We start from the raw sequence: 27,331 nt of genomic DNA on the forward strand, positions 1-27,331 counted from the left end.
GGTTATCTCTTCCTGACTCATTCCTGAGGTAGGCAAACTTATATTCCATAAGTCCTTAAGCTAACGTTTTTGTACAAGAGCTCTTTTTCCGTGCCCTTCCCCACCTTTCCACCGTTTTTCGGTGCTGGCTGGTGGTTCTACCTCTGCACCCCTGGGGCATTCTGATATTAACCTCAGCTGTGCTCAAGGTGGCTCTTCTAAAACTTGACCTTCTGAGTGAATCGCCTGAGCATCTTGTTAAAATGAAGAATTTGATTCAGTAGCTCTGGGTGGGCCTAGAGATTCTGCATTTTCTAGCAAACTCCCCAGTGAAGGCCAACTACACGTTGAGTAATAATATTTTAAGGATCTCAGTCTTCATTGCCTCACAGAAGCTTTTCTGAGAAGAAACAAGTTCCATGCTGATTCTCTCTAGTCCTTAAAGGAAACTGTTTTAAGTGTCTTTTTTTGTCTGACATTAGGTGTTCACATATGCTAGTACATTTAAGTCCTGCAACCACCCAGTGAAGAATTTGGTATCATCCCCATTTTACAGACAAAGGAAGTTGAGAGTCAAAGAAGTAGCTTGCCTTTGCCCAAGATCACAGAAGTAATAAGCAGAGCAGGGTTAAAAGCCAGGTCTTTCTGACTCAGTACTAAGTCCATCTGTTTCTTTTCTTTTTTTTTTTTTTTTTTTTCATTATTTTTTATTCTTTCATCACCAACACTATTTAGCAGGGACTCGCCTTCCAGGACAGGGTCTCTGCATAACCTTAACCCTAGAGGTCTCTTTTTACCTTTCCATCTTTGCAAGCCCTTGAAGTGATATTGAGTGGGTGATGCTTATTTGTTGAAGGGAAGGGAGCTTGTGTATGTTCTGGTGCAGAGAACTAGCATTTTTTGCTTCTTTACATATCTGGTTTTGATATTAATATGACACTAGTTAGATGAGTTAAAGAGGGTAGCACTGGATTCAGGAAGTGGTTTGGTCCTGTTAACCCTGTTGGGCCCATGATCTGGGCATAGAAGCCTGGTCTGGGGTATCTGAACAGCCAGGGCATGTGTTCCTTCAACAAGTAGAAGCCAGATAGATGAAGTCCCTGCCTATAGTTTTAGTGGGTACCACAGACCAATAAACAAGCAACAACAAAGTCTAACAAGGGCTGGAATTAGATGTAGAGGTGAGGTAATGGGGAATGATGGCCAAGACCTTATCTGCTGTGAGACTTTGGTTGAATGATCTAATCTTAGCAAGCCTCAGATTCTTCATCTGTAACATGGTGTTCATGAGGACTGACTGAGATCATGTAGGTGTAAACCCTGTGCCATGCCTGGGTGTTTATTAAATACTAACAATAATAACATTTATTTCAGGAAGTTTGGGGGTATATGGTGAGAGCAACTAACCTAGTTTGGGGAGTATGACAGTGGTCTTGGAAAGCTTCCCATTGGAAGTTACCTGACTATGGCATTTTCTTATTTATTTGAAAATACTTTTAATCGTCTCTAAATTATACTCATGAGAAAGGAAATTCAGTCAAGTAATTCAATTAAATAAAAATCAAAAGAAATCTCACCACCTGGTAAAATCTTGTCAGAAATTTTGGTGCATATATTACAAATAACATAAGTCTATACTTATTCATTCAAATGTGAGTATCATGTGCCACACATAGCTCAATGCTTAGCCCTGCTATTAAAAGACCCTAAGGACGGGAGATAATAAAAATAAAAACAGGAAGTAAGAGAACAGAAACAATTGTTTCTTTGGGTAGGGAACCAGTACAACAAAATACTAGCCTAACAAGAAAAGGCTTGTTTGTACACTCATAGACAGCCATGAGCCCGTTAGAGGGTAGAGGTGGTAGTGTCCACCTTGGTGTTGTGGATCCTGTTTGTTGAATGGAAAGACTTAACCTGGGAGAATCAAAGGTAGCTTTAAGGCCTTTAGAGCTCAGACGGAGCTGCTAGGAGTTGCTAAGTGAGAGTAAGTTGTAACAGATGTACAGACTGGAATCTGTGAAAATGGCCTGGGACTACCAGTAGGTATGAGGAGGAGCCCTAGTGTTCTGGGCAGGAAGACTACTGTGATCAGAAATGTGCTCTCTATTTTATAACCTTGTGGAGTCTTTGTTTAATTAGGTAATGATTTTGTGCTGGGGTGCCTCTTTATTTCCTAGAGAAGCTGAGTGAGGGGAGGGTGATAGAACGCTGGGTCCCAGGAAGCCATGGTTGTTTCAGGGGCTGACTGGTGGGCCTGTGCACCCCTGCCTCTTCAAGTTTGCTGTTCTTTCTTCCTTCAAGAAAGAAAGAAAAGCAAAATTAGTTACAAAGATAACATCTGAAATCAGACCTTACAGAAATATATACTAAGTCAGTCCTCTTCTACTCCCTCCTTCTCTTTCCAAGATCATCAATCTGTTAATTTTGGTTTATATTTGAAGACCCCCTTTTATCTTCAATTTCAGATGCCTGCCTGATAGTTGCATTTTTAGTATCTGTGGCTTGAGAGTATATCTACCTGTGAAGGCTACTAAGAATTCAGCAGTTCATTTGAAAGACTTTGAATTTTTATTAACCACTACCCCACCCCCCCCAAGAGCATCCAGGTACACTTTAAAAGGTACCACAAGTGTGTGGGACTTGCTTACTTTTTCATTCTGAAACAGTATTTGGGTGCATGTGTACATACAGAGCTGTGCAGTAGCACACATCCCTAGGAGGATTAGAGTGCGGAAGGAATTAAACTCCAGCTAGGACTTGGCCTGAAATCTCAACACTTTTGAGGAGGGAACATGCCTTCCCTCCTTTCCACTAGGTTACTCTTCATAGCTGGGATCACTTTTCACTCTTGAACTTTCCTTACCTCTTATTGATCTTGCTACCAAAGGCTATGACTGGCTGGGTGGAGCTTTGCTCCCAAGTTGGTGGGTGAATCCTTGTTTGGGGAAAGTATGATTTGATATGGATGTGACTTGTGGGAGCTCATTAGCTCCGTCTTCTAGCAGTTCCCTTACCAAACCTGGTGCATTAACTGCTAAGCTTCTCGATGCCACAAATGGCTTCTCTTTCATTTTCTTTGCCCCAGCATTCCCTGCCCTGTTGGCTGTTTGGCCTGTTAAAGATGGTTAGAATATTTTTGTGATATCAGAGCTCATAGAGCCATATGAAATGAGAGCCTTCAGCTCATCTTGCCCCCTAAAAGATTACAAAAATGGCCTGCAACTTCCAGAGATCCCCAGAGTAACCCTTGTCTTACCCAGGAGTAAAAAACTATACACTGCAGTCATCATTAACATTCCATTTGCTATGTATGTTTCTGTCTTTCATTTACCATGTCTTCAGTTTAGTTTGTTTTATTTTTTCATCTTAAAGATTCTGAAATTCGGATGGCATAAATTAATACCCAAAATATAGCACTTTTTCTTTCCCTGAAAAACATAATATAGCAATGATCTATTAAATTTCAAACTAGTATTCACACACACATATACAGACCGTGTTACAAAAAGGTGTGTATCAACACACACACCATGCCCACCAAGAAGACAGGCTGATCAGCCTCTCTTCTCTGTGCATTAGGTTTGAGAGCACCGTGCAAGTGAGCAAATTGCAAGACCTCATCAACCGCAGCAAGATGGCCAGATGCAGAGGACGGTTTGTCTGCCCAGTAATCCTTTTCAGGGGCAAGGTAAGGCCACACCATATCCTCACGCTCCCTGAGACCCTGGGCTTACTGGACTAACTGGCTTACTGTCAAGTTTAGGGTCTTTTTGTTCTCCACGTTTGGCAGCTGAGTGCCAGGTAGCTACTGGTGTAAGGTGCTATGGGAAGCAGACCAGAGAAACAGGCTAATTCTGACAGTGCCTTCAAGATGAGTCTAGGTGGGAAAAGGAAGTTCACATCAGAGTACCCACTGTGTGTTCTGGAGCCAGGCAGCCAGGGTCAGATCCTGGCTCTGTTCCTTCCTGGCTACATGACTTTGGGCAAGTTACTAAGTCTCTCAAGGCCTCTGTTTTTCTTCCTCTATAATTGGGAATAATCGTCATGCATGTGTCAGAGGTATGTATTAAATTGAGTTCATACATTGCTGTTTGCATATTCTTTCAATCCTATAATTCACCAAGTGTGTGTTGAGTTCTTGCTTATCATGTGCTAGGTGCTATTCCAGGCACACAGCATTGGAAAGGGCAGGAGTGGGAAATGGCCAGGAGACCTGCCTGGCGGGAGTAGGTGGTACATGCTGAAGCAGAGTATGTAGGGGGCTGAATGAAGGAGGCAGCAAGCCAACTGAGGTGTTGCATTTGCCTGGAGAGCCACCATGGTTTCTGAGCAGGGGAGAACAGAATTAAGTTAGTATTTTAGGGTAGGTTAGTACAGCAGTAAACTAAAGTAGAGAAAGGCTGGAGGAGGGGAGGTGAGCTAGGATGCAGTCCATTTATCCACTGAGCAGAAACCAGTGCCTCTCATGTGCTGGGAACTGGTCACGGAGCTGTAGTTAACAGTGGTTTGCAGACTGCAACTGCAGTCCCCCAGGGCTAGTGTTGAGGATCCAGAGCAGGACAGTAGAGGGGCAGATTTGAGCATTAGTTCAGATCCTAGGTGTTCCTTTCTTTTGTAAAATGGAAGAAGGGCAATGGGGAATGGGGAGGTACAAAAGGAGACTATGCTGAAGACTTTTCAGGCACCTGGATCTTAAGAAAGAGTGCGTATGGGTGTTAGGTCCCTGACAATGATCCTCTTAGAGCTCTTTGTTCCACTTCACCTTTGAAAAGTTCTTATGTTCCTGCAAGTTATAGGAACCCAGTTTAGACCATTGCTGTCTGGAGCACTGAGAAGTTTCTGGCATTTAAATGTTCATGAGGGCTTTGCAGTAATCTAGTTTTCTTCCTTTGCTCCTACTCTTCCAGGCATTGATACATGATTCATACCCCTTAGCTTCCTGTGATTCAGTGTTAATTTACTTAATATCTACTTGCATACCTTTTATTCTAATTGTGTGTTTAAATATCTGTCCTTTCCTCTCTGCTGTGATCCTTTGAGAGTAGCAGCATTGTCTCATTGCTGTACTTCCATCACTTAGCCAAGTTCCTGGCTTATAGGTGCCTGCTCAGCTAGTCTTGGATATAAACCTGGGCCCTGGGCTGGACTGTAGGGATACAGAGATGAGTAAGATGATCCTTGTGCTCCTGGAGCTCCATGGGAAAGGCAAACTTAAAGGAGCAATTGAGAGGGTGGTTGAGAAGGGCCAGGGAGTGGAGCCATCTCCTTCAGAGGTTTTGTGGCACACAGTGGGCACTTGGCGTTTCATGTGATGGTGGCCATGTGTATTACCAACCCTTCTTTGGAGGCCCTGACCTCTGGCAGGTTGGAGGTGGAAGGGAAGTTAAGAAATGCTTATGAAGTCTTCTTTGTTTCTTCAAAACTCAGGTCAGGCATTGAAGGATAAGATGTTCCCTCATACCATTTTCTTCCCCAACACTTGTATTGGGCTTTTAGAGAATTAAAATTGGAGCAATTGATCTTTCTCTTTGTTTACTCCCTTAAGAAGAAACTACTACTTTTGTTCTACATGCTAAAGTTAGTTACTGTACTAGCAAATCCTGCAGAACAATATTCTGCATGAAGAATTAGAGTCTGTCCGTACTTAGAGAATTCATTTAGCATTTAGAACTAAGCTAAAGCCTGAAGTGCCAAATTGGTGAATTACAAGTTGGAGCCATGAGGCTAAGGAACAGGTATGGAGTGTTTGAATCTGCTTTTTGACCAGCCCTTCACCCGGTGAAGGTGGGTGAACTTGGGACTTTCCTGCAGGGCTGTGAAGCCCCATTTGGGGTGGTGGCAGCCTTGCTTCTCTTCTTGCTCTCTGACTCTGGACACTTCCTACTGGGCCCAGGCCTGGCTGCCTTGGTTACCAAAAAGAAAAGCACAGATAGAAGGGTTGTGAGAGAAGAACTGGAAGCAGAAAGAAGTTTCCAAACCTTGAAAAGAATTCCAGAAACTGTCTTGAAGTTCAGCAGCCAAAGAGGGGGACCTCTGTGCTCTGAAAAGATTTAAAAGGAAAAAAAAATGCAAAGGAAAATGAGGTTTGGGTGCCTGGAGCTTAGATGAATGGCAGTGGGTGGGCACGATACTCATGAAAATCAAACCAAATTGGATGCCCTCCTATTACTGTTTTGCTTTTGGGCATCAGAACTCTCCCTTCCTATTGGCATCTTAGTGGTCCTCAGCCTGGGGAGTGACACTTTCCTGTTAAAATCCTCCCCTTCACTGCCTCTAGCTACATGGACAGGAAGGGCTCTTCACAGAGGTTGGGAGAGGGCCCATGGACACACTCGAGAGCATCCAGGAAAAAGTCCAAGGTAAGCTATGGTCTCTACATTCTTTTATTCTGGAGACAATTTAGTTTTCATCAGATTTTCAAAGTGCTCTTGAGCCCAGGGAAAGTGAAGTGGCCCCCACCTTGGTGCATACTGCTTAGCCCATCAGGAATCCCAATGCTAGTCTTTCTACTTAAGCCAAATCTTTCCACAAACCAGGACAATCTTTCCACAAACCAGTTCTTTCCCCCAGCACTGGAAAGCTCCCCACCCCTGCAGGTCACTTTTCTGTTGCCCACTCCTTCCCACCCCCAAGCTGCTACTACCTCAGAGACAGCCAGAGACAATCTAGTGGTTCCCACCCACACCCCTTTTCTTCAAGGGAACCAAAGCAGGAAAACTGTTGCCTTCTGATTCCTTATCTTACAGGTAGAGAAGGCAGAGCCTACAGGTAACACTTTACCTTCCAGGGACCCAGATGATATTACCAGGCTGTGTGATCCATTCAGAAATGAACTTCACCTCCCTCAACCTCTGTCTCCTTACCACTTCCCCACTATCTAGCAATCCCATGGGCCTGTATTCTCCTCACCCACCCTCACTGCCACCTCATTCTTTAGCTCAGTGCTGTTGATAGTTTGCTTCCCCATTGCTAGATAACTGCTCCCAATCACCCAACCTTACTGGATCTCATCAAACATGATTTATTTCAAAGTGAAGCCTTACAATTAGATATTGAAGTTTATGCCAGTTGGCTAGTTTCTGGATTGCTAGCCCTCAAAATGATCCTTTCAGGGATGAGGAAAATAACAAAAGAATAAGCAGAGTTACAGCCAGTTCATAGCTTTGATAACGAAGAGAGAGAAGATTAAATTTCTAAAAAAAAAGCCCCCAAGCATTTTTCCCTTAATTGACCCTCCTGCTACAAGCTACAAAGGTTGCTCACCCCTGTTGCTCACCCAGGCTTTGGAGGTAGATGGGTTTGGGTCCAACCTCCAGCCTGCCCCCTCCTTGTGTGACCTTGCACATGACTTGACTTCCCTATTCCTGGTTTCCTTCATCTGTGAAATGTCAACAGTGCCCCTGCCATATCCACCTCATAGGCTTGTACAAATTTGGTGAGAAGATGGGTGTGGCACTTTCAGTACACATGCAATAACCGCACAGCCTTATCCACTGCTATTAGTGACCCCCTGGTGCCTCTCATTTGGGAGAAGCTCTCCCTCCCTTCCATAGAGACTAGGAGCACTTCAGACTGACTGTTGCCTCCTTGATGCTGACAAACTTGGGGGCATGCTCCTGGGCCCATCTGGCCTAGAAGAATTGGGAGTCCTAGCTGCTCCTTCAGCTGCATGTACTTTAGAAAACCTTCGGACACTGAAAACGCTGTTTCTCTCCCAGCATATTTGCAGGTCAGCCACACTGGCTGGTTGGGGGGAGCTGTATGGACGTACTGGCTACAACTACATCTTCTCAGGTGAGAATTGTTTGACTTCCTGTGTGAGTAAGAACAAAAACCCAGACATAGGGAACACCTATCCAGTGGCATCGGTGGAGGGGAAGAAGAGTGCTGGGGCTCAGGGGCTGCCCCTTTCGTCAGAGACTGGGAGGCAGATGTGATCTGTGTGAGGAGATGTGTGGGGTGAGAAGGCTGCTGGGCATGTGGTACTGAGAAGTGCAAGGGTGGCCCCTTGAGGTGGAGCCACGTCAGCCCAGCCCACCCATGGTACCGTGGGGAAAAGGCTGGTTGGGGAACTTGACAGAGCTCTGTGCCACCAGCCTCAGGGTGCTGATAGATGTGTCTCTCCAACAGGGGGTGTGGATGATGCCTGGGCAGCTGCAGATGATGTCACGGAGGAGGACTGTGCTCTTCGGTCAGTCTGGGTCACTGGGGGCAGGGGGTTGTGTTGGGGCTAGGCTGGCTGACCGGTGGTTGCCATTTTCATACTGATGGTGGTCCCAGGTGAGAGGATTGGTCCTTTTCTCTTGTCTACCATGTCCATGCCCCGGAAATAGGATTGACAAACTCATCTGGTAGTTTCATGCCAAAGCTGACTTCATTGAATGCTTGTGGCAGTCTGAATCCATCCTGGCTATGCAGCAGGCCCTCAGGAGGTCTCACCCCTGGGGTTCCTGATGCAGAAGGGCTGAGACAGGGCTCAGAAATGTGTGCTTGTTTTAAAGCTCTGCCGGGTTTCACTGTGCAGCCAGGGTGTGGACTGCTCCCCTGCTAGGTGCTGCACAGGGCACAGATTCCATCTCCACCTGCCAGACTTGTAGTCTGCCCCAGAAGACACATGTAGAGACTAGATTTCACAGCTGCGTGATTGGTGCCATAATTAAGAGTTTGATACAAAGAAATATTTTGAGCCCCTGGGAAGGGAAGAAATGGCCTAATTCATACTCTACCTAGCCCCTTTCTAAATGTCTTTTAGAAATAACACTAGAGGGTATTTTGGAAAAGCTGCTTTGCATGGTTGTACCACATGGAAAGTCTTTAACTGCACTTTAACTGCAAAGTGTCTTGAGAATGCACAGGAACACCCTAGTGAAATGAGCTGCCCCAAATCATGGCTCGGTGGACGAGGGGGGCTGGGCCAGGGTCCTGCCTGTTAGCTCCTAGAGCATTCTGGCTGACCTCCAGAATGTTTGGCTTCTCTGAGATCAGTGGACTTCTGCCTCAGCCAGGGCTTCATTAGCACACACAGCTCTGGGCGAGGACACTGCTGGGGACAACAGCAGTGGGCATTAAAAAAAAAAAAAAATTGGTGACTGTTGAGTTTTTCTTTTGCCTGTGTTTGCATAGTTGATCAGAAGGCAGCCTGGAGATCAGAAAACTCCTGCTTCACAAGGCCTGCTATGTAGAGGGAATGTACTTGTTAGTATCTCACAATCGATTGATAAAATTGCTCTAAAAGTCCATCTCCCTATAAGAATTCCAATCTGTTACATTATGAGCAAGTCATGTGGCTGAAAATGGTCATAAGTGAGAGAAAGGGTGCAGGGTGGAGGGAGATAAACTACTAATGGAAGTTAAAAGACCTTATCAGCCACCAGCTTGCTGCTCTTTAGAACTCTGAGATTATCTTGAGTCTCCTGGCATAATGTCAAGCCCTTTCCCATCTCCCCACTGCAAATTATTCCTCTTTGAAATATGTCCCAGAAAGCTGGGTAATCTCTTAGAAAGTCACCTTGTCCACATTCTCCCTGAAACCAGCTGGTCTTTCTCAGCCCTCCCTGCAGCTTCTGGAGAAATTCTTGCCAGCGATGACCACATTCCCGTGAGCACCCTGCGAGCTTCTCTGAGTGAATCTGCTTATGTGACTTCTTCCTCTAATTTGTCTTTGTTTCAGAAGTGCTGACATGCACCTTTTTGATAAGGTCAGAGGCCATGACATCAAGTTGCTTCGGTACCTGTCAGTCAAATACATCTGTGACCTAATGGTGGAAAACAAGAAGGTGAAGTTTGGCATGAAGTAAGTACAGGACACCCACCAAGAAATGGGTGCAAGCGATATGTCCACAGATGTATAGATATAGGGAGACAGTAAATCCCAGGTCCTGAGCACACAGCAGGCACCATGCCAGTGCTTTATGTGCATCCTCTCCTCCTGTCTTCAAATAGCCCTGCAAGGTAGGTACGAGCTCCCTGGGACAGGATGAGAAACTGAAGCAGAGAGAGGTTGTCACGTACTCAGGGTCACACACAAAGTAACCGAAGGAGCCATGGAGTCTTCAACCACAGTGTTTTTTCAGACTCCAAGTTCTAAACCAGCTCAGGCAGATTAGAATCTCTCTAAAAATGGAAAAAAAAAAAACAACATTTTATACCCAGTTTTTACTTTAATGACTGCCATTATGTTAAAGAATACACATATGGATGGACCAAATCTTCATATAAGGAAAAAATTTTTAAAATAAGACCTGCTTTAGGTTGAGAAGTTATAGGAGCTTTTACCAAAATACATATATATATTTTAACATTGTCTTTTAGTTATCGTAAGAGGTTATCTTAGAAAACAGGGTCTACTGAGGCAAAAGTTAAAGCTATGCTATTTGTAGTTATTGGAATATTCTCTTATCCTCTTTCCTCCCTTCGCCTGTCAGAGTAGTTCTCATTTTTTTCCTTTGTAGATCTGTTTGTTCACCAAGCTTAAAAGGTGGTCTCAGTGAGTATTGGTAGAAAATGATAGGAAAGAGAGAGGGAGGGGTTCTCTGTTCTCCTGGATCCTGATAGCTGCACCGCCCTTCATTTGTGAGGCTTAAATGAACGGTTGTCCTTCAACTTAAGGTCTTGGCTGAGGTTTGCTGCACTGTTAGACATTAACTTCTCTTACTCGACAAGGGAGGATGGGGGCAAAGAAGTTAGATTTCTTAAATGTTCAAAGTAAGTGCCACTGAAGGGAATCATTCTTAAATCGGAAGAAGAACAGTTCTTAGCAGGAGGTTCATTTTAAGTTACTGTAATACTCATTGAGGAATGGTGTGTGTTGTGGTGCCATAACAGGTTGTGTCCCTGTCTTGTAGTGTAACCTCCTCCGAGAAGGTGGACAAAGCCCAGCGCTATGCTGACTTCACTCTCCTCTCCATCCCGTATCCAGGTAGGGAGCTCTTTGCAGGGTATAGTCATGCCAGGCTTCCTGGGACTGGGGGACCCTAGGAGGCCACCAGTGGGCCTTCTGCACTTAAGAGACACCCCAAAAGCTTTCCTGCGGGCAGCAAGTCAGTCAGCATAGGGCAGTTTGTCCTCCAGCACAGGCTCCCACTCTTGGGTTAGGACAGTGTACTGGAAGGGGCTTGCTACCTGGAGGGGTCCTGGGAGTGAGGCCTATACTTGTCCTCGCTAGCTACATCCTGGAGCCATAGTCATTTCACCTCTCTGAGCTTCGGGTTTTCTCAGGTGTCAGTTGGAACTTAGAGAGGTTTAGCTCAGGGTTTTGTGGTGAAGGTGAGATGAGCTCATGGATCTCCAGGTGCTCTGTGCAGGTAAAGTACTATGGAAGTGTAAAATGGCCTTGTTAGCACTCTGTGCCAGCATCTAGCCATGGTGCTCTCACCTTTGTGGATTTGAAACTTTGTGTGTTCATCTTGCCACGATTGAGTTCTTTTTGGAAGCTGCCCCAGATCTGGTGATGAAAGAACATAACTGCTCTGTGTCCAGTAACTGTACAGTGGTCTTACCTTGTTGCAGAGCACTTGAGGGTCCACAGAACTGCATGACTCCGGCATTCAAACATACATACAATCTGTGGTCAGAGCAGTATTCTCTGCACTAGGTAGTAACACTGTCTCCCTGGCAATACCTGCCTGTTCAGCAAGGGAGGCAGGGAGCCTTAACAACAATACAAGACTTTGTCAACAGACTAGGGAGTACCCTCTTTCTCCTTGAAACCTCTCTCCTGTTTCTTGGCACCAACTTCTGCCTTCAATCCTTCATTAGGTCTTGTCTCCTCATCTTGAAGGAGAAGCTGGTAGCCTGGGTAGGGGTAGGCATGTTTGGTAACGGCAGGTTGCTGTGTAGCCAGGGGGCCTCTAACTTGTTAAAACTGCAAGCTCATCTAGTGCTTTGGAAGAGGGTATCCTCATAAGATGAGCTGGTGGTATTCAAACTTCAGTCTGGATAACCTGGCTCCCTTACAGGGCCTCCAGCTTTCTTTGCCCTCCTCCTGAGTCCGTCTTCACTCTTCTGTGCCAGCTTAATGTCTGGTACCATACAGAGCTGGGCATGAATCCCAGCTCTAGCACAATGTGTTCTTGAACAAGTCCTTTAACCCATCTAAATATCAGTTTCACCCTCCATAAAATGAGCGTAATGGTGCTTATTTCAGAATACAGCACCAGACCTGTCCAAAATAGGTGCCTGGCAGATAACAGGTTTAAAGAATTGGGGCCTGAGGATGAGTGGATGAGGAGAAAGTCTCAAGGAACCGCCTCTTCTCTAAAAGCAACTTTGGGCATATGCAGATTGTAATGATGATGCAAAAATATAACTCCAGTACACTTGATAGTGTCTGAGCCACATTGTAATAGGAGCTTCTCCTGGGTGTCTGCGCTGGCACCATCAGGTTAGCTATACAGCCGGTTTTCAGACTGTGCTCCTGACTCCCAGGAGACACTTGGGGGTTTCTGCAGACCATGAAGTTCTCTTTGCCAAACAGTGAGCGTTTGGGTTGCCTGAGGAACTGGACAGCACATACTTTATCATTTAGGTTCCAAGTAGGACTTGGTTTAGAAAAAATAGTTTTGCTTGAAGTTTGAATACAACTAACTGCTCTAGAATATTAGCACAATGCCCTTTCTGCTATAATTTGGCAGTTTATTACAAGAACCCCAAAATGTTCAACACCTTTTGACCCAGTTCTTACAGTAATGTCATTAGGTCATAATCCAGTTGGTTTGTGGTTCATTATGTTTATTTATAATTGCAAAGCATGGGAAGTGTTTTCACTGATCAGAATAAAGATTAAGTGATGGGGCATCCATGAGTAGAATGAAATATTTCACAGTCACAGAAAAATGCTTAAAATTTGTGACTTGGAAAAATGCTGAAGATGATAAGCAAAATTAAACAAAATTATATCTGTAGTAGTCTCAATTAATGTTAAGGGAAAGTACTCACATAAAAAAGGAAGGAAATGTGCTGAAATGGTAAGATGAGATCTGTTTGAATTTTTTTCCCTATTCCCAAAAATTTTTGTTCTGCATTTGACAGCTGTGTTTTGGGGGCGGGGCCACATCAGGGATGAGGGGAAGAACCCCCATCCAACAGTGGACAGGGTGGGGTGCCATTGTGTACTAGGAGGGGGCAGGAGAAGCACTTGACAGACTGAAGTTCTTGAGTTTTTTGTTTTGTTTTGTTTTGTTTTTTTAAACATGCCTTTGTTTGTTACATAATAAGGAGAAGAAAATTACTGTTATCCAAACCAAATCATGAAATTCACTCTGATGTCATTTAAGGGGTCTCAGTTGAGCCTTGTAATGCCTTTGAAGCCCAGGCAGGAATACAATGGTGTCCATTATATCGAACTAAGTAGGGCTTAAACTGGCTCTTGAAAATGAGAAGTGTTCCGTGAACATTTCCTTCTGGGCACCAAAATAGACTGGGCTTAAAATTCTGCAGAACAAGTGTAATTTGTTTCCTTCTGGAGTGAGTTGCTGCTCTCACCCTGCTTTAGAGAAGACTCTCTGTGGGCTGGGAGGCCTGTTCAAGAACAGGCACCGAGTCTTTCTTAATCCTTTCAGTTTCTCACAGAAAATCACTTCTGCATTTTAGGCTGGTCTGAGCTCAGCCGAGAGCCTGTGGTGTTTGTTGATTTGAGCATCTAGAATTTGAGAAACAGAGCACTTGAGCTCTGAGAGATAATTGGTGTCTCTTCTCTACCTGGGCTCATAAGCTCGGGCCTGTCTGGTATTTGTTTTTCCCTGTGAGACACCCAAGAATTGGCTGAAATGTTACAGCTGAAGATTGTTCACTGACTTCTCCATCAGCCCTGAGGCCTGGGAGGATTAGATTGCCAAAGTGTGTGTGTAATGAGATCTGAGTTTGGAAATGACACAGAGTGGGTCTCCAGCCTAAGATGAGGTTCCCTAGGCCCTGCTCTGTGGACCTTCCTCTCCAAAGGAGCTGGCCTCAGACAAGAACTGGGCCCAAGAGTTGCTAGAGAGGTCTACATGAATTTTTTTGGCCTGTGGCCTCTTACTTAATTCAGACAACACTTGTTGCCTTCAGGGACCTCATCAGACTTGTGGTCAAAGCCACATGACCTCTTAAGTTTGCATTGGCCCTGGCAGAGGAACCGAGAGTAACTACTAGAAGCTGCTCTCAAAATACCTCCTCCCACCCCTGTGGCTCAAAGTACCTTCGTAGGTCCATGGGCACTTATTGTGCAATGGTGCCCCCAGAATCAGCAAGTGAAAACCCTGGTCCTGGGGGCAAAACTCGCTTTCTGACTACAGGGAGGTGACCGCCGCGGTGGAGGAAAGCGGTTGTCTTTGAGCCATGAGACAGCTGATGGACTCTTGTTGCAGCAGCGCAGTGGGAGGAGTGGGATACCACCATCCAGGCCCCTGGTCCCGGGGCCATGCTAGGTGCTTTATATGTATTAATTCAGCTTGTCCTTAAGCCACCATTTTACCCATGAGGAAATCAAGCCTTAGAAAGGTTAAACCACCTGTTCACAGGCACAGAGCTAAGTGAAAAACTGAATTGGAAGCTGGGAATGTTGCCAACACCCTGCTCTCTCCACTGTTCTCTCTATTCCTGGGGGTTTATCTAGTGGAGTTTCTTGGGATTTTTGTAGTGAATGGTACAGAAAAGCACCTCTTTGCCAGCTTTGTTGGGAGATGGGAGAGTCTCTAGAGCACCTCTTACATTTTAGGCACTGTCCATGGTCTCCTTTCCAGTATGTTCTAACTTTGGTTCCTCACTAGAAGCCTGTGAGGTTGTTATTACCCCCACCCTCCACCCCCTCCTTTTAGAGTTGGGGAAGAATGTGATCTCCTGTAAATAGAGGGATTGCTGAAAAACTGGCGCTGGGGCTCAGATTGGGAGCCATACTTTTGTTGCAGGCTGTTGGCATAAAGGGACCTGAAATGAGGGGAAGGGACCATCAACTAGTGAGGAGGTGGAGAGGGATGCAGAGGTGTGAGGGCGGCATGCCTCACCGGGCAGGGCTGTGACTAGAACCTGGAGCTCTCGCCTGCCCTGTCTCACCCCCACCCGAATTGGCCTTGGCCTAATCTGCGGCCCATCAGCCCTCAGGGCCCTGGTTTAGCCCCAGATGTCTCAGGAGACTATGGGCTCAGAAGGGAAGTGTCATGACTCTGCTCTCCTTTTCCAGGCTGTGAATTTTTCAAGGAATATAAAGATCGGGATTACATGGCAGAAGGACTCATTTTTAACTGGAAGCAGGTATGAGCAATAACATTCATCAACTTGGGTCTTAGGTTTGTTTGTAAAAGGAGACCAAGGAGAACAGCTACGAATCCTTTGGGGGAAAACTGCCACCCTTTTCCTTTCTTTTCTCTTCCCTGAACAACCCATTTCTTTTTCTCTCCCTCTTCCCTGTTATATATATGTTTAAATTTTTACCATATATACTTTCCTCTCCCTCAATTAATCTCTTCCTTTCTTTTAAGTTATCGTTCAGGGGCAAGCTGGGAAAAGCCCTTCCTCTTTCCTTAGCTGTCTGACTACAGATTGGGAGAAGTATCCTAGTTCTTGCCCAGTTGGTAGGAGCAGGCCCCAGGAAATGCGCTGGAGGCTTAATACAGTTATCGTGTCTGTTTCAACAGCAAACACTCAAATGTCTGAGGAAAACTCCATTCAGCAGCGGTGGTCTGTCCACTTTGATGTTGAAGCTGTCACTCCCAGGCTGGCACAGGGGTCTTGCCCAAAGAAGGCAAGAGCTGTGGAGGATTTCCTGCCTGGGGCTCTCTCACAGCCCCTGAGCCACAGCATCGGGTGCAACCTGCCCTGTGGCCACAGCCGCTTCTAGTGGCCACTCTGTGCCTCACGGGTATCTCTCTGTCCCCAGGACTACGTTGATGCCCCCCTGAGCATCCCTGATTCCCTCACTCATTCTCTGAACATTGACTGGAGCCAGTATCAGGTGAGAGGCCTGAATCAAGATGGGCAGGAGAATGTTGGGGACTGGGGTGGGGTGGGGGTAGATCCTGGGTTCCTCGTATGGACGTGTCTCTGCCCTCAGCCCCCTCTGACTGCTGACTTCTCACTCTCCAGGAAAGGGAGGAATAGCTTAGCTATTTAACTCTGCCCCTCCTGATTTGCTGTTGGCCCAGATAATCAAAGCTTTTTGAACGGGCCTCATTCAAAGACTTGCATCCACCAGGGGGTTCTGTTTCCAGAGACCTCATGGAGTGTGCTTCTCCAGATCTGGGCTTTACGGGCTTTTTTCATTTTCTCTTGCTTTCTTTTAACTGTGCTCTGCCAGAGGAAGCATAGAACTGCCTGACCTCATTTGACTACAGAAACCTTAAAATGACTTCCATTGTGTTTCTCCCGTCACAGTCTCCTGTGGAAGGGCTCACGGTCTGACTGGCTGTCTGTCTCTGTACCTTGTTTAACCCACACAGGCCCAAAGGCTCGTGTACCACCTGCTTCAGCCAGGACAGAGTAGCCTTGTTTTTACCTCCACCTTCCCCACATCCTCATCCCTCTGCCCAGCTGTCCCTACTCACCTACCTCTCCTCTAGCTGACTTGGCTCCAGGAAGACTTCCCTGGATTGCAGGCTGGCTGCTGCTCCCTGCTTTCCCCTGAACCCCCAGCATAGCTGTTGTTGAGTTTCCCACTGAGCTGCGATCACTGATTGACAGAGCTGCTTCCCCATCCCTGGCAGACTGAGCTCCAAGAGGTTGGGGATCCATGATGGGTGCATCCCCAACACAAACTGGTACAGCACTGAGAGTTTCAAAGACTGAGCCAGTGGATGGCTAGAAAACATCCTGTTTCCCTGTTCCTTTCCTCTGTCGCCAGGTGTCAGTCACTCCCATCTGTCCCCAAGGCCTCCCTTTCTCAGGGAGGTCTGGCCCAGCCCATGCCAGTGACTGTTCACTCTCACAGCCCCCTGTACCTTCTCCTGATTGCAGGGATCCTGTTTTTCCCATTTTCTCTGTATACATAGCAGCTGGTCCCAAGGTAGATTCTCAATAACTATTTGAATGAATGAGTTAGGGTGATGTCAGGTCTTCCTGTGCAGTGCTTCCCCTAGAGAAGGGGCTTTAGGGAAGAGAGCAGGCCATGGGTTGGTCGTTGTAGCCAGGAGGAGGAACAGATTTGGGGGCAACCTTGTCCCCTGGTCTCATGTCCCAGGCTGTGCCTGGACAAACTGAGTGGCCAAAAGAATCCTATAGGCTCCCTCCCTTTTTTTTTTAATTCAGTTTTATTGAGATATATTTACATACCATACAATCATCCAACAGTATAACCAGCTGTTCACAGTACCACCATCTAGTTGTGCATTCATCACCCCAATCTATTTTTGAACATTTTCCTTACACCAGAAATAATAAGAATAAAAAATAAAAGTAAAAAAGAACACCCAGATCGTCCCCCCCATCCCACCCTGTTTTTCATTTAGTTTTTGTCCCCATTTTTCTACTCATCCATCCATACACTGGATAAAGGGAGTGGGATCCACAAGTTTTCACAATCACACTGTCACCCCTTGTAATCTACATTGTTACACAATTGTCTTCAAGAGTCAAGGCTACTGGGTTGGAGTTTGTTAGTTTCAGGTAACTACTTCTAGCTATTCTAATACATTAAAACCTAAGAGGTGTTATCTGTGTAGTGTATAAGAATGTCCACCAGAGTGACCTCTCAACTCCATTTGAAATCTCTCAGCCACTGAAGCTTTATTTCATTTCATTTCTCATACCCTTTTTGGTCAAGAAGATGTTCTCAATCCCATGCTGCCGGGTCCAAATTCATCCCCGGGAGTCATATCCTGCATTGCCAGGGAGATTTACAACCCTGGGAGTCAGGTCCCACGTACTGGGGAGGGCAGCGAGTTCACCCACCCAGTTGGCTTAGCTAGTGAGAGGGCCACATCTGAACAACTAGGCTCCCTTCTTAAGTTGTTGCATGCGGAAAACTCAAGTATCTTCTGACCCCTCTGGCCTCTGTTTTTTCCTCATGCAGGCACAAACTGGATCTGATAAACTACTCACCAAATCAGTTGCAATTCGAAGATTTTGGTGTGTTGATCCTGCCAAGGATGTTGACATCCTTGGAAGGAGGCCCTGTTGTATATGAGGGAGGGTTCTGCTTGGTAGGTGGAGGCCCCAGATCAGATCCAGGCTTGCTTGGCCCCTCCCTCAAGGCTCGATGGCCTTGAGCAAACAGCCTCACTGCCTCTGTCAAGTGAAGTTTGTCAGCTGTTTCAAAGTTGTGGTAAGGCTCAAACATCTCTGTGTGAAAATGTTCTCTAAAATACCAGACCAGTTTTAAAGATGAAAATTAGGAAGCAGGCTTGTTGGCTGATAACACTAGTAAGATTACAGGCACCAAGGTGGGAGGGCCAGGCCAGGGAGTGGAGGAAGGTGTGGGTTCAGCCAGTGGGTTCAGCGCCTCCTCAGGCCTCTCTGTGAGGGTCCTGGGGGCCTCTTCCTCCCCACCATCGTCCTGAGTAAGCCCATCCACACCAAGCTGCCAAGCCTCCCAGCCCTGGGGCTCTGGGCCAGGCCTCTCTGGGCCCCAAGGGTCCCTGCATGTGGCCACCTCAAGCTCAAAGTGTCTAAAACGGGGCTGGCTGAAACCACAGTGACCCCAGCCACCGTCACCCAGCTGCTCAGCCCCTACATCCATCACTAAATCTCATCAGTTCTCTCAATTTCTCTTAATTTTAATGAATGTTAATTGAATTTCTCTAATTTCCCTGTATTTCATTAGTTCTTTAAAAGCCCTTTCTGAAACTATTGAATTCTTGCCTCCATCTCCCTTTTCTCTAGCTAGACTAGGCCACCGTTGTAGCTCTGCTTCTCACTTTGACTAAAGCCCTTTGGGGGAGTAATGGAATAGCAAATGCAAAGCACTTGGATGGCACTTGGCAGATAGTGTGTGCTCAGATGATAAGGCAAGGGTTCTCATTGTCACTTCCTGCCTTGAAACCCTTGTTCCTCAGGATATAGTTCAGAGACCCTTACGGGGCTTACCCAGCTCTCTGCCATCCGGCTCTGCCTGTTCTTGTGACTACCTGTTTCTTCTCTCCCATTTCTCCCTGCACCACACTGGCCTCCTTTCAGCTGAAGGTGCCTCTCCAGCCTGCAGGTGCTGTTCTTTCTGCCAGAAACACTCCTTTCCCTCAGCTTTTTTACTCACAGTCTTTGATGTTGCCTCCTCCAAGAAGCATTCCCTGATAGTCCCCATGGACCATAGCATATTCTCCAGTTACATACTCCTTTTCAGTCAGCATGCCTGCATGGTTCACTGTCTTCCCTTGCCTGTGACCCCTGAGGGCTGGAGTTGCTGTGCTTGCCCTCAGGTCCCCAGTGCCAGGCCCTCAGGAGCCATGTGCTGATGCCCACTGACTGAGCAGGGAGGAATGGTATGGCATCATGGTGGGGGCGGATTGTGCTGCCTTCCACGGACTGTATCACTTTTCAGAGGCACACACATTCTTTGCTATGCCCAGGACCCCTTCCAAGGTCTGCTATTCCTTTAGGTGGCCTGAGACCACAACCCCTCAGTGAGGGATTGTTCATCTACAGCCTACTAGTTAGTCCCAAGCACCAAGCCTTAGAGATGCAAAAACAGCCTCTGACCCAAAGGGTTCAGTCAGGAGGAAGCAAAAATATGAGCCTCACACAGGTGATAGAGTTCTTGACAAGTGGCCATGGCGTACGACTCAATGGAGGAGATCCTGAGACAAACCTTGGAAGGATGAATAGGATCTGCTGGCCTTAGACCCACACAAAAGACCTAGTTCTCTGCTCTGCCCCTGGGGCTGCTGTCAGAGCACAGAGGATGAGAAGGACAATGAAGTCGAACCTGGAGTTCAGTGGCCTAGGTCTTCCCCAGGTCAGCAGTCACCCCCAACTTGTATCGCTAACTCTGAGGTTGTGGAAGTCCCTGCAGGACAGAACAGTGACTAAGAACATGAACTTCCGAGTCTAGCAGGGGCAGAGGTCCCCACCCAGCCCCCATCCACCCACTCAGCTGAGCTGTGTGATGTTGGACTCCATTGGCCCAGCAACCCTCCCCCACCCCACCCCCTACTCCCCTACGGCTGTGACTCCTTCTGCAGTCCTGGGAGCATTATGAGCTGTCTGCCTCTCTCTGGCCATCAGTGTCACCTTCAGATAGTTGCTCTGGCTGTTAGACCTGTGAAGCTTGCCAGGCCTTGGTCACTTCTTGTCCTCTCCTTGCTGCTGCTGCAGTCTCCCCACAACCTTCCCCCCTCCCTTTGTTCTGCCTAGCTTCCACCTCCCTCTCTTCCTTGTCCTCACCCTGCGAGCTCGGGAAATCGTTTGGCAGTGGGCACATTGAGCCAGATGAGTTGAGAGACCCCTCGTGCTGCTCTGGGTAATGACTTTATTAGCACAGCGCTGCAGTAGCTGTCTCTGGAGCCTCAGAAAGTGGGTCGGAACTCTCCAGGGCCCGTGGGAGGGTCAGGTTATGAGCTTGTTTTAAATTCCTGGGAAAACCATTCCAATTACAGGTGCCATGTTTACCAACCTGCCCCCCTTCCCTGGGAAGTGCTCTCTGGCATTTACTGCCCTGTCTGCGCAGCCCAGAACCCCGAGCTGCAGTTGTGTGGAGCAGCTGCCACCACCACAGAAGGCAGCTGCAGAATTGGGTCAGGCCCCTCTGTGCAGCTCCATATTCTGGGTGGGCTGCTTCTCAGTCTTGTCTGGGCCTTTTACGGAGACGAGAACAGGGGCTCCCAACCTCTTTACAGGTTTTGCTTATTTTCCATCTCCCAGCTCAGGGGCCTCATATCTGAAAAGACTTTGTCTGCCAAACAAACTGCACTTATTATTCATCAGATGAGAGTATGCAGTGAACAGCAGTGAAATGCAAATGTGATGTGTTTGATGAGAAGGTTGATGCTTTAGTTGGTTTCTGCAGTGTGATGGCAATGGAAGGAATGGCTTTTGCATGTGGCCTGAGACATTGGCCACTAGCTTGAGGCTCTTTCTCTACCTTTATCAACTCCCTTGACAGCTGTGCTGGCAGGTCAGGAGTTAGAGGACATAGACATGCAGTTGCTGGGTAGCTGCTGCTGCAGGGAGTGGGGTATGAGATGCCCAGGCCTCTGCATCCCTTTTCCTTTCTCCCCTCTGCACATCAGATGACAGAGAAGGGAGGCCGTGGGGTTTGGGGCATTGGGAGAGATCCAAGGGAGCTGTCAGAGCAGGGGTGCAAAGGTCTTTCATTATCTAAGATTCTTTATTACATGAACTTCTGCCCCAGAATAAATCTTAGCATTTTGTTTTTCTAAATACTTTAAATTCCCAAGTTGAGCCAATCTATTTCTATATCCCTTTTTTTATCTTCTCTAATAGAGTTGGGACCTGGTGCAACAGACACAAAACTACCTGAAACTGCTGCTCTCCATAGTTAACAGTGATGGTGAGTCTGTCTCTTCTGAGCTCTCAGCTGTTCTGTCTTCTGGGAGTTTCCATTTCATAACACTCCAGCTGCCTACTCATTGGGGCCACACACCTCTCTCCTGTTCTGTGGGAGAGGGATTTGGGGGTGCCTTAGAATCCCACAGCTGTGTGGGACTTAACTTTTGGCAGCTCTCTTCCCTGACTTCAAAACCCTGGAAAACAAATTAGGAACTCCTTACATCTAAACTACTCACAGTGTGTTTCTGCACTAGATCAGACAGCCTCTAAGCGTTGAGCATTTTGTGGGGGGCCAGGATGGGCCTCTACCTTAGAAAGATAAGGCTTGAGATCAAGAGGACAAGCCCTGGCTTCCCTCAGCAGGCACAGACCAAAGTCTTGAGAAGGCCTTTTCTCTGGAGGATGCCCAAGGCAGTTTTCTCTTCCTGTTGAATCGGGCCTGTGTCCCACTCATTGTCTCCAGGGCAGGCTGGTTCTAACTCATCAGTGTCAACCAGAATTTCTTTGGAGTTGGACTTCCTTGGACAAATGCAAATGTATTGTCTAATGGAACCATCCCGGTATTTAAAAAAGATCATACAGAACCTTTTCTGCATTTCTCGTACTCACTGCTTTTTGTTAGCTTCATGGCTGGCAACCATTCCATGCTTATTTCCTACCATTGTAGCTTCCCAAGAAGAAAGAGGGCCACTGTCCCAGTATAAGGACCAGAGCTCATGCTTGTGGGTCTGGTGTGGGAAGTGTCCATCCTTGAACCAGTCACTATGGCCTGGAGTGCAAAGACAAGTCAGTGCCTGTCCCTGGAACAAGCCAGTCATTCTCTACCTGGGACAGCACCACCCCTCAAGAGGGTTTTTGAAAATGTGTGTCTGGAGAGTTGGATGTTGGGGGACTGCTGGCATTTGGTGGGTGGGGGCCAGGGGTACTAAGTGCCCTGCATAGTGAAGAACTGTCCCCACCCCAGTTCTGTAGTGCCCCCAGGGAAACATTGGGCTGGGAGATGCAGGTCAACCCTGCATATCCAGTCTGGATAGAGTAGGCAGTCCAGGCTGGAAACCTTCCCCAAAAGAAAGAAGAAGGAATGCTGCAGACAAGACAGATGCCTGCCTCACACCCCTTTTTGTACTAGGTTGGAGAAGGATCTTGGGTAAGAGAGACTAGGGTGCTAGGCTGGCCCCCCTCATACTCCTTCTCATCAGTCCACTCTGTTTCTCTCCTGGACCTCCAATTCTGTGGCTCCCGAGCAGACGACAGTGGGCTGCTGGTCCACTGTATCTCAGGCTGGGATCGGACCCCCCTCTTCATCTCGCTCCTCCGCCTTTCCTTGTGGGCTGTGAGTATGCATGGGCTGGGGTGTGGGTCAGTGAGCATTCACTGGCCCCTGCCAGGATCTACCCCTGGGAGTGTTAGATTGCCTCCAGAAAGTAGGGAAGACTTGAGGCAAGGGACCCCAATGACTCAGAGCAGGTGTTTGGTTTAAACCTGACCCTGGGGTGGTTAGTCACTACACCCGTCTCTCCCAGGGCCCTGAGTTGTCACCAGGTCTTGGCTGAGGAGGGAAGGAGGAGGCAGGGGACCATCCTTGTGGGAAGGCAGCCTTCGGATCTCATCTTTCCTGTTCCACTGCAGGATGGGCTGGTGCACACAGCCCTTCAGCCTGCCGAGATCCTCTACCTGACTGTGGCCTATGACTGGTTCCTTTTTGGGTAAGCCTGAGAGGAAGGCCAGGTTTGGGGATGGGAGTTGCAGGGGGATGGAGCCAATGCCTGGGCACCTGGGTTTCTGTCTGAGTGGCATGGTGGCTTCCCTGACCCTTGAGCTGGGCTGGAGAAGCTGATTGACCCCCGCTGCCCCCAGGTTCAAGTGCTTTTTTTTGACCCTCTTGTCTCAGTGCTGGTCATTCCAACTTCCTTTCCCTTTTTTCAGACACATGTTGGTAGACCGGCTCAGCAAAGGAGAGGAGGTAAGTGCTGCCCGTGGTCTGTAAACACAGCTCAGGATTTCCTGAGCCTCAGGCTCCGCTGCTGTCAGGAAGGATACCCGCTTTCCATGCTCTGTCAATGCCAGTTCCCTCGCCTTCCTGGGCAGCATGGTGGGAAAAGCCCAGGGCACCAGTGCTCCTCCCCTGGAGCCTCCACCCTCCCCTTTGCCACAGAGAAGATACTGGTCCACACCCGTGTGGGGAGTTCCACGGCTGCCTGGGGCCTCTGCATGTCAGTTCTTGCCCCTTCCTTTGATTGCCATCCTTCTTATGAGTGCCTTGTTTTCTGCACTAAACTCTGAAACCAGTTTATGAGTCCTTTTTATGTGCCCCCTGTCCTTACATCTGAAACACAGAGGGTCTTCCACATCCCCTTTTCCCCCATCACAAAACTTTAAAACCCCATGTGCAGCCATGCTCCTCCACAGCCACTGGGCCAACCTGGCACTGCTGACCCAGCTCCAGGGTCTTCCTCCTCTCTGGACCGTGCTGCTCCTTGTTCTTCAGATGTGGTCAGCATCATCTTCCTGTTCCTCCCTGCCTCTCACATCCTGTCCTTTTTACTTGAGCAAGCTTGTTTTCCATCCTCTTCTCCCCACTCACAGACCTGGTGTCAGCCCTGGGTTTGAATTCTCCTTGTCCCACTTCCTGCCAAGCCTCTGATTCCTTGTGCTGCCTTGCTAAGAGAATGCGTCCAGATGCCCAGCAAGGGTCTTCCCCCAGCAGTGCTTCTCTTCTACCCACCGCCCCCTTATTTTCCTGCAGCCTCTTTCTCATGCAGCTCTCCTGAGAGTGCTTTCTTCCCCAGGCATCTTCTTTTGTGCCACTGCCTCTTATTCCTCCCTCTCACCTACTGCTCACCCTTTTCTAGGTGCTTCTCTGGAGCACTTACCACATCTGCCAGGGCCATGGTACTCATAAGCCGCCTCCTCAGAGGCCTCCACAAACTGTCAGAAGCGGCCCCTTTGACATTGCAGTCAGCGCCTGAAGCCCCGTTGTGGCCTCTCGCTTGGCGGCCTGCTGGTGCTCCGGGACATTGTGCCCTCCATATGCCACTTCCCCCAGAGCAGGCCAGATTCCACCCACAGAGAAGGGGGCAGAGGATGAGGCTAAATGAGCTCGAGCTGAGTTCAACCCTTGATATCTCTCAGCATAAGCCAGGTCTCCTTAGGTGGGAGAGTTAGTCTTCAGGATACAGTCTTTTTCTCTTACCCCACCAGACTCAGACACTGCTTCTAAAAAATTAACTAACAAACCAGGTGCCCTGTTAACGAAACACTGCTTGCTCTGTCCCCTTCCCCCACCTTTGAGGTTCGCAGAGCACATTAGCACATGAAAGACTAAAGTCTGCAGCTAGTACATCTGTTTAAGTTTATGTAACACATTTTCCATATGGACCTGGACACCCTTTTATTTAGTTACTTAAAAAGAAAAATCTTCTGGGGCATACCATGTAGGTATTTCTGAGTGAGGGGTGACTGGGCCACCCATATCAAAATAACTTGGAGAAGTGAAGTCTTGTGAACAGTGGCAGGAGGCTGGAGAGCCACGGGCCTGGAGGGCAGGCTGGCAGGGAGAACAACTTGCCCCCACAGCTAGGAGTGCCCCTGGAGCTCAGGACTTTCCTTCTGCCTGCACCTGCCTCACGCTTCAGACCTGACCCTCAGCTCCAGAGCACTACAGGCTCTGGGCCAGGCAGTGCTGCCCCCATGCCCAGTTCTTCTGGCCCACAATTTCTGGCTGCCCCTTCCCAAATTTGATCCCTTTCCCTTCCATCATGTTCCTGCTCTGTCTATTAATCTCCCTGCCCCCCAATTATCTCTCCCTCACAGTTGTCCTTCCCTGTCAGCCTCTCCCTGGGGTTCTTAGAAGGGGTGAGGGAAGAAACTATTGTTCTCTTTATCCTTCTCAACAGCAAGAGAACATGTGTGTGGAGTTTGAACTAGTTTGAAATACTGCTGGCTTAATCTCTTGCATTCCCAGGAAGGAAACACCATCCCTTCCTACCCCCAGCCAGCTGCATCTGCCAGGCCCTGCTGAGCCTCCTCCATGACCCACACTATTCACAGACCAGAATATCCAGCGTGGGGCCCGGGTAGGGCTGCCATCCTATAGGAGCGGCCGACTTGCCATTCATCCTCTCCTGGGAGTCATGCCTGTGATCCTTTTCCTGGGAGCAGGCCATCTGTTCATTGTGGGCTTTTGTTTGCTTTCTCAGATTTTCTTCTTCTGCTTCAATTTTTTGAAGCATATCACCTCTGAGGAATTCTCTGCTTTGAAGTCACAGAGGTAAGGTAGGCCTGCCGTTCTCAGTCTGGGCCCACAGTGCCCTGGGAGGGTTGCTCCAGGAGCAGGCAGGGCCCGGCCACCTTATACCTGCCGTAAGTCACTGCCCAATTGGCAGGTGGCCTCCTTGATGCTGGGGGAGGGTAGGGGCCCTGGTGAGGCCGGTAGGTGAGTGAGGTTCCTCTGCAGGTGAGGCAGAGTGTTGGGGACAGCCTGGAGTCACAGTAGCAGAGGCTAGGGGAGAGAAGAGTGGTCTTTGGTGACTTGGAGACTGGGGCGTGTCACTGCAGAGAAAAGCCCGCCCAAGGATGGGAAGACTTCCAAATTGCCATATTCTCTGCCCCTTCCCAAAGTTCCCTGCCCCATAGAAGCAGCTGATTGCTGCCCTCCCTGGACTACTGCAGCAGGCATGCCTGCCCCCTCACCCCTACACACACACACATACCCACATACGTGCCACAGCTCTCCAAAGTGGCACGTAAGTCCACTTGGGAAATATGAGAGTCTTGGCTGACCATTGCCTTAGGATCCCTCCACGAGTTGGTGTCCTTTCTGGGACCCCTTGCCTTCCTAACCCAAGTTCCCAGTGTATTCTGGGCCAGACTTGAGCTCTCAGAAGCTAAGCGGATGGTGGGGAGCACACCTTGTGGCCTCAAATCTGCACCCAGGTGATAGTCATAACCAGGCAGCGTGGATCCCAGAAGTGGGCCTGGCATTTTGCAGCACTCTTTACTTCGAACCTGTCTTCATGAGCTGTCAGTAGCTTGGAGCTTCTTTCTTGGGAAGGGGTGGTGGGGGTCAGCCATGGGACACCCCAGCCAGATCTGCAGTTCACTGCTCTGTGGGTATCTCTACAGGAGGAAGAGTTTGCCAGCCCGGGATTTGGGCTTCACGTTGGAAGATATCTGCATGCTGAGTGAGTCCTGGACCCCAGCAGACTTTCCTTCCTCTGCACATCTTTGAGTACAGACCATGCAGGAACTGTTGGTTCTAGAAGCTTCTCTTTCCAGCTGTATAGTATGGAAGAGGTGGGGGACCAGGCGTGGGTAAAGATAATGCATTGATGGAAGGCACTGGCCTCTTTCAGGACGGAGGGACCGTGGCAGCACCACCAGCCTTGGCAGTGATTTCTCCCTGGTCATGGAGAGCTCCCCAGGAGCAGCTGGGAGCTTCAGCTATGAGGCCGTGGAGCTGGCCCCGGCAGGAGCACAGACTCAGGCAGCTTGGTGAGGGGCCTGGCTGGAACCACACTTGCTCACAGCTATGGTCAAGGGCTACCAGCTCCAGGGAGCCACGCAGGAGTTCGAGCAACAAAGGGGACCTCCTGTAGTAGGCTAGAGAGCACAGCTCATGTTCCTGCTGCCTGTCCTGGGCTTCAGGGGCCAGCCACCTGGTTGGGGAGAGATGCTGCTGGACCAGGAGCATAAAGGGCAGGAGCTCCCTGTAGCATGAAGGCAGGACGGGCTGGGCTGGGCTGGGCAGAGGAACTCCCTGGGCATGCTCCCTTGTTTCATTTCCCTGGGAGGTGGGAGCCAGGTTAGAGAAAAGACAGGAGAAAACCACAAAAAGTGAGGGCAGGATGATGACTGGGACTTGGAAACTTGTTTGAGGGTCACCTCTGAGAAGCTGATGGAAGCTAGGGACTTTCTCCCTGGACAGTGGTTGAAAATT

General features: G+C 48.3%; 1 protein-coding gene across 4 annotated transcripts in view; it reads left to right on the forward strand.

Moving 5' to 3' along the window:
- MTMR14 (myotubularin related protein 14) overlaps positions 1-27,331 on the forward strand; it is a 43,314-nt gene that overhangs the window by 3,847 nt on the left and 12,136 nt on the right. For all 4 annotated transcript variants that reach the window (XM_037801255.1, XM_037801230.1, XM_037801238.1 and 1 more), the window contains exons 3-16: positions 3,562-3,670; positions 7,701-7,776; positions 8,113-8,173; positions 9,653-9,775; positions 10,827-10,900; positions 15,140-15,210; positions 15,836-15,910; positions 21,328-21,394; positions 22,641-22,726; positions 23,023-23,099; positions 23,320-23,356; positions 25,593-25,663; positions 26,518-26,576; positions 26,748-26,886. In XM_037801255.1, coding sequence (XP_037657183.1) covers positions 3,562-3,670; positions 7,701-7,776; positions 8,113-8,173; positions 9,653-9,775; positions 10,827-10,900; positions 15,140-15,210; positions 15,836-15,910; positions 21,328-21,394; positions 22,641-22,726; positions 23,023-23,099; positions 23,320-23,356; positions 25,593-25,663; positions 26,518-26,576; positions 26,748-26,886 — 1,125 coding nt within the window. The remainder of the gene's footprint in view (positions 1-3,561; positions 3,671-7,700; positions 7,777-8,112; positions 8,174-9,652; positions 9,776-10,826; positions 10,901-15,139; positions 15,211-15,835; positions 15,911-21,327; positions 21,395-22,640; positions 22,727-23,022; positions 23,100-23,319; positions 23,357-25,592; positions 25,664-26,517; positions 26,577-26,747; positions 26,887-27,331) is intronic.

The sequence above is a fragment of the Choloepus didactylus genome, chromosome 1 (genome assembly GCF_015220235.1).
Source record: "Choloepus didactylus isolate mChoDid1 chromosome 1, mChoDid1.pri, whole genome shotgun sequence".
In the NCBI taxonomy this organism is placed as follows: Eukaryota; Metazoa; Chordata; class Mammalia; order Pilosa; family Megalonychidae; genus Choloepus; species Choloepus didactylus.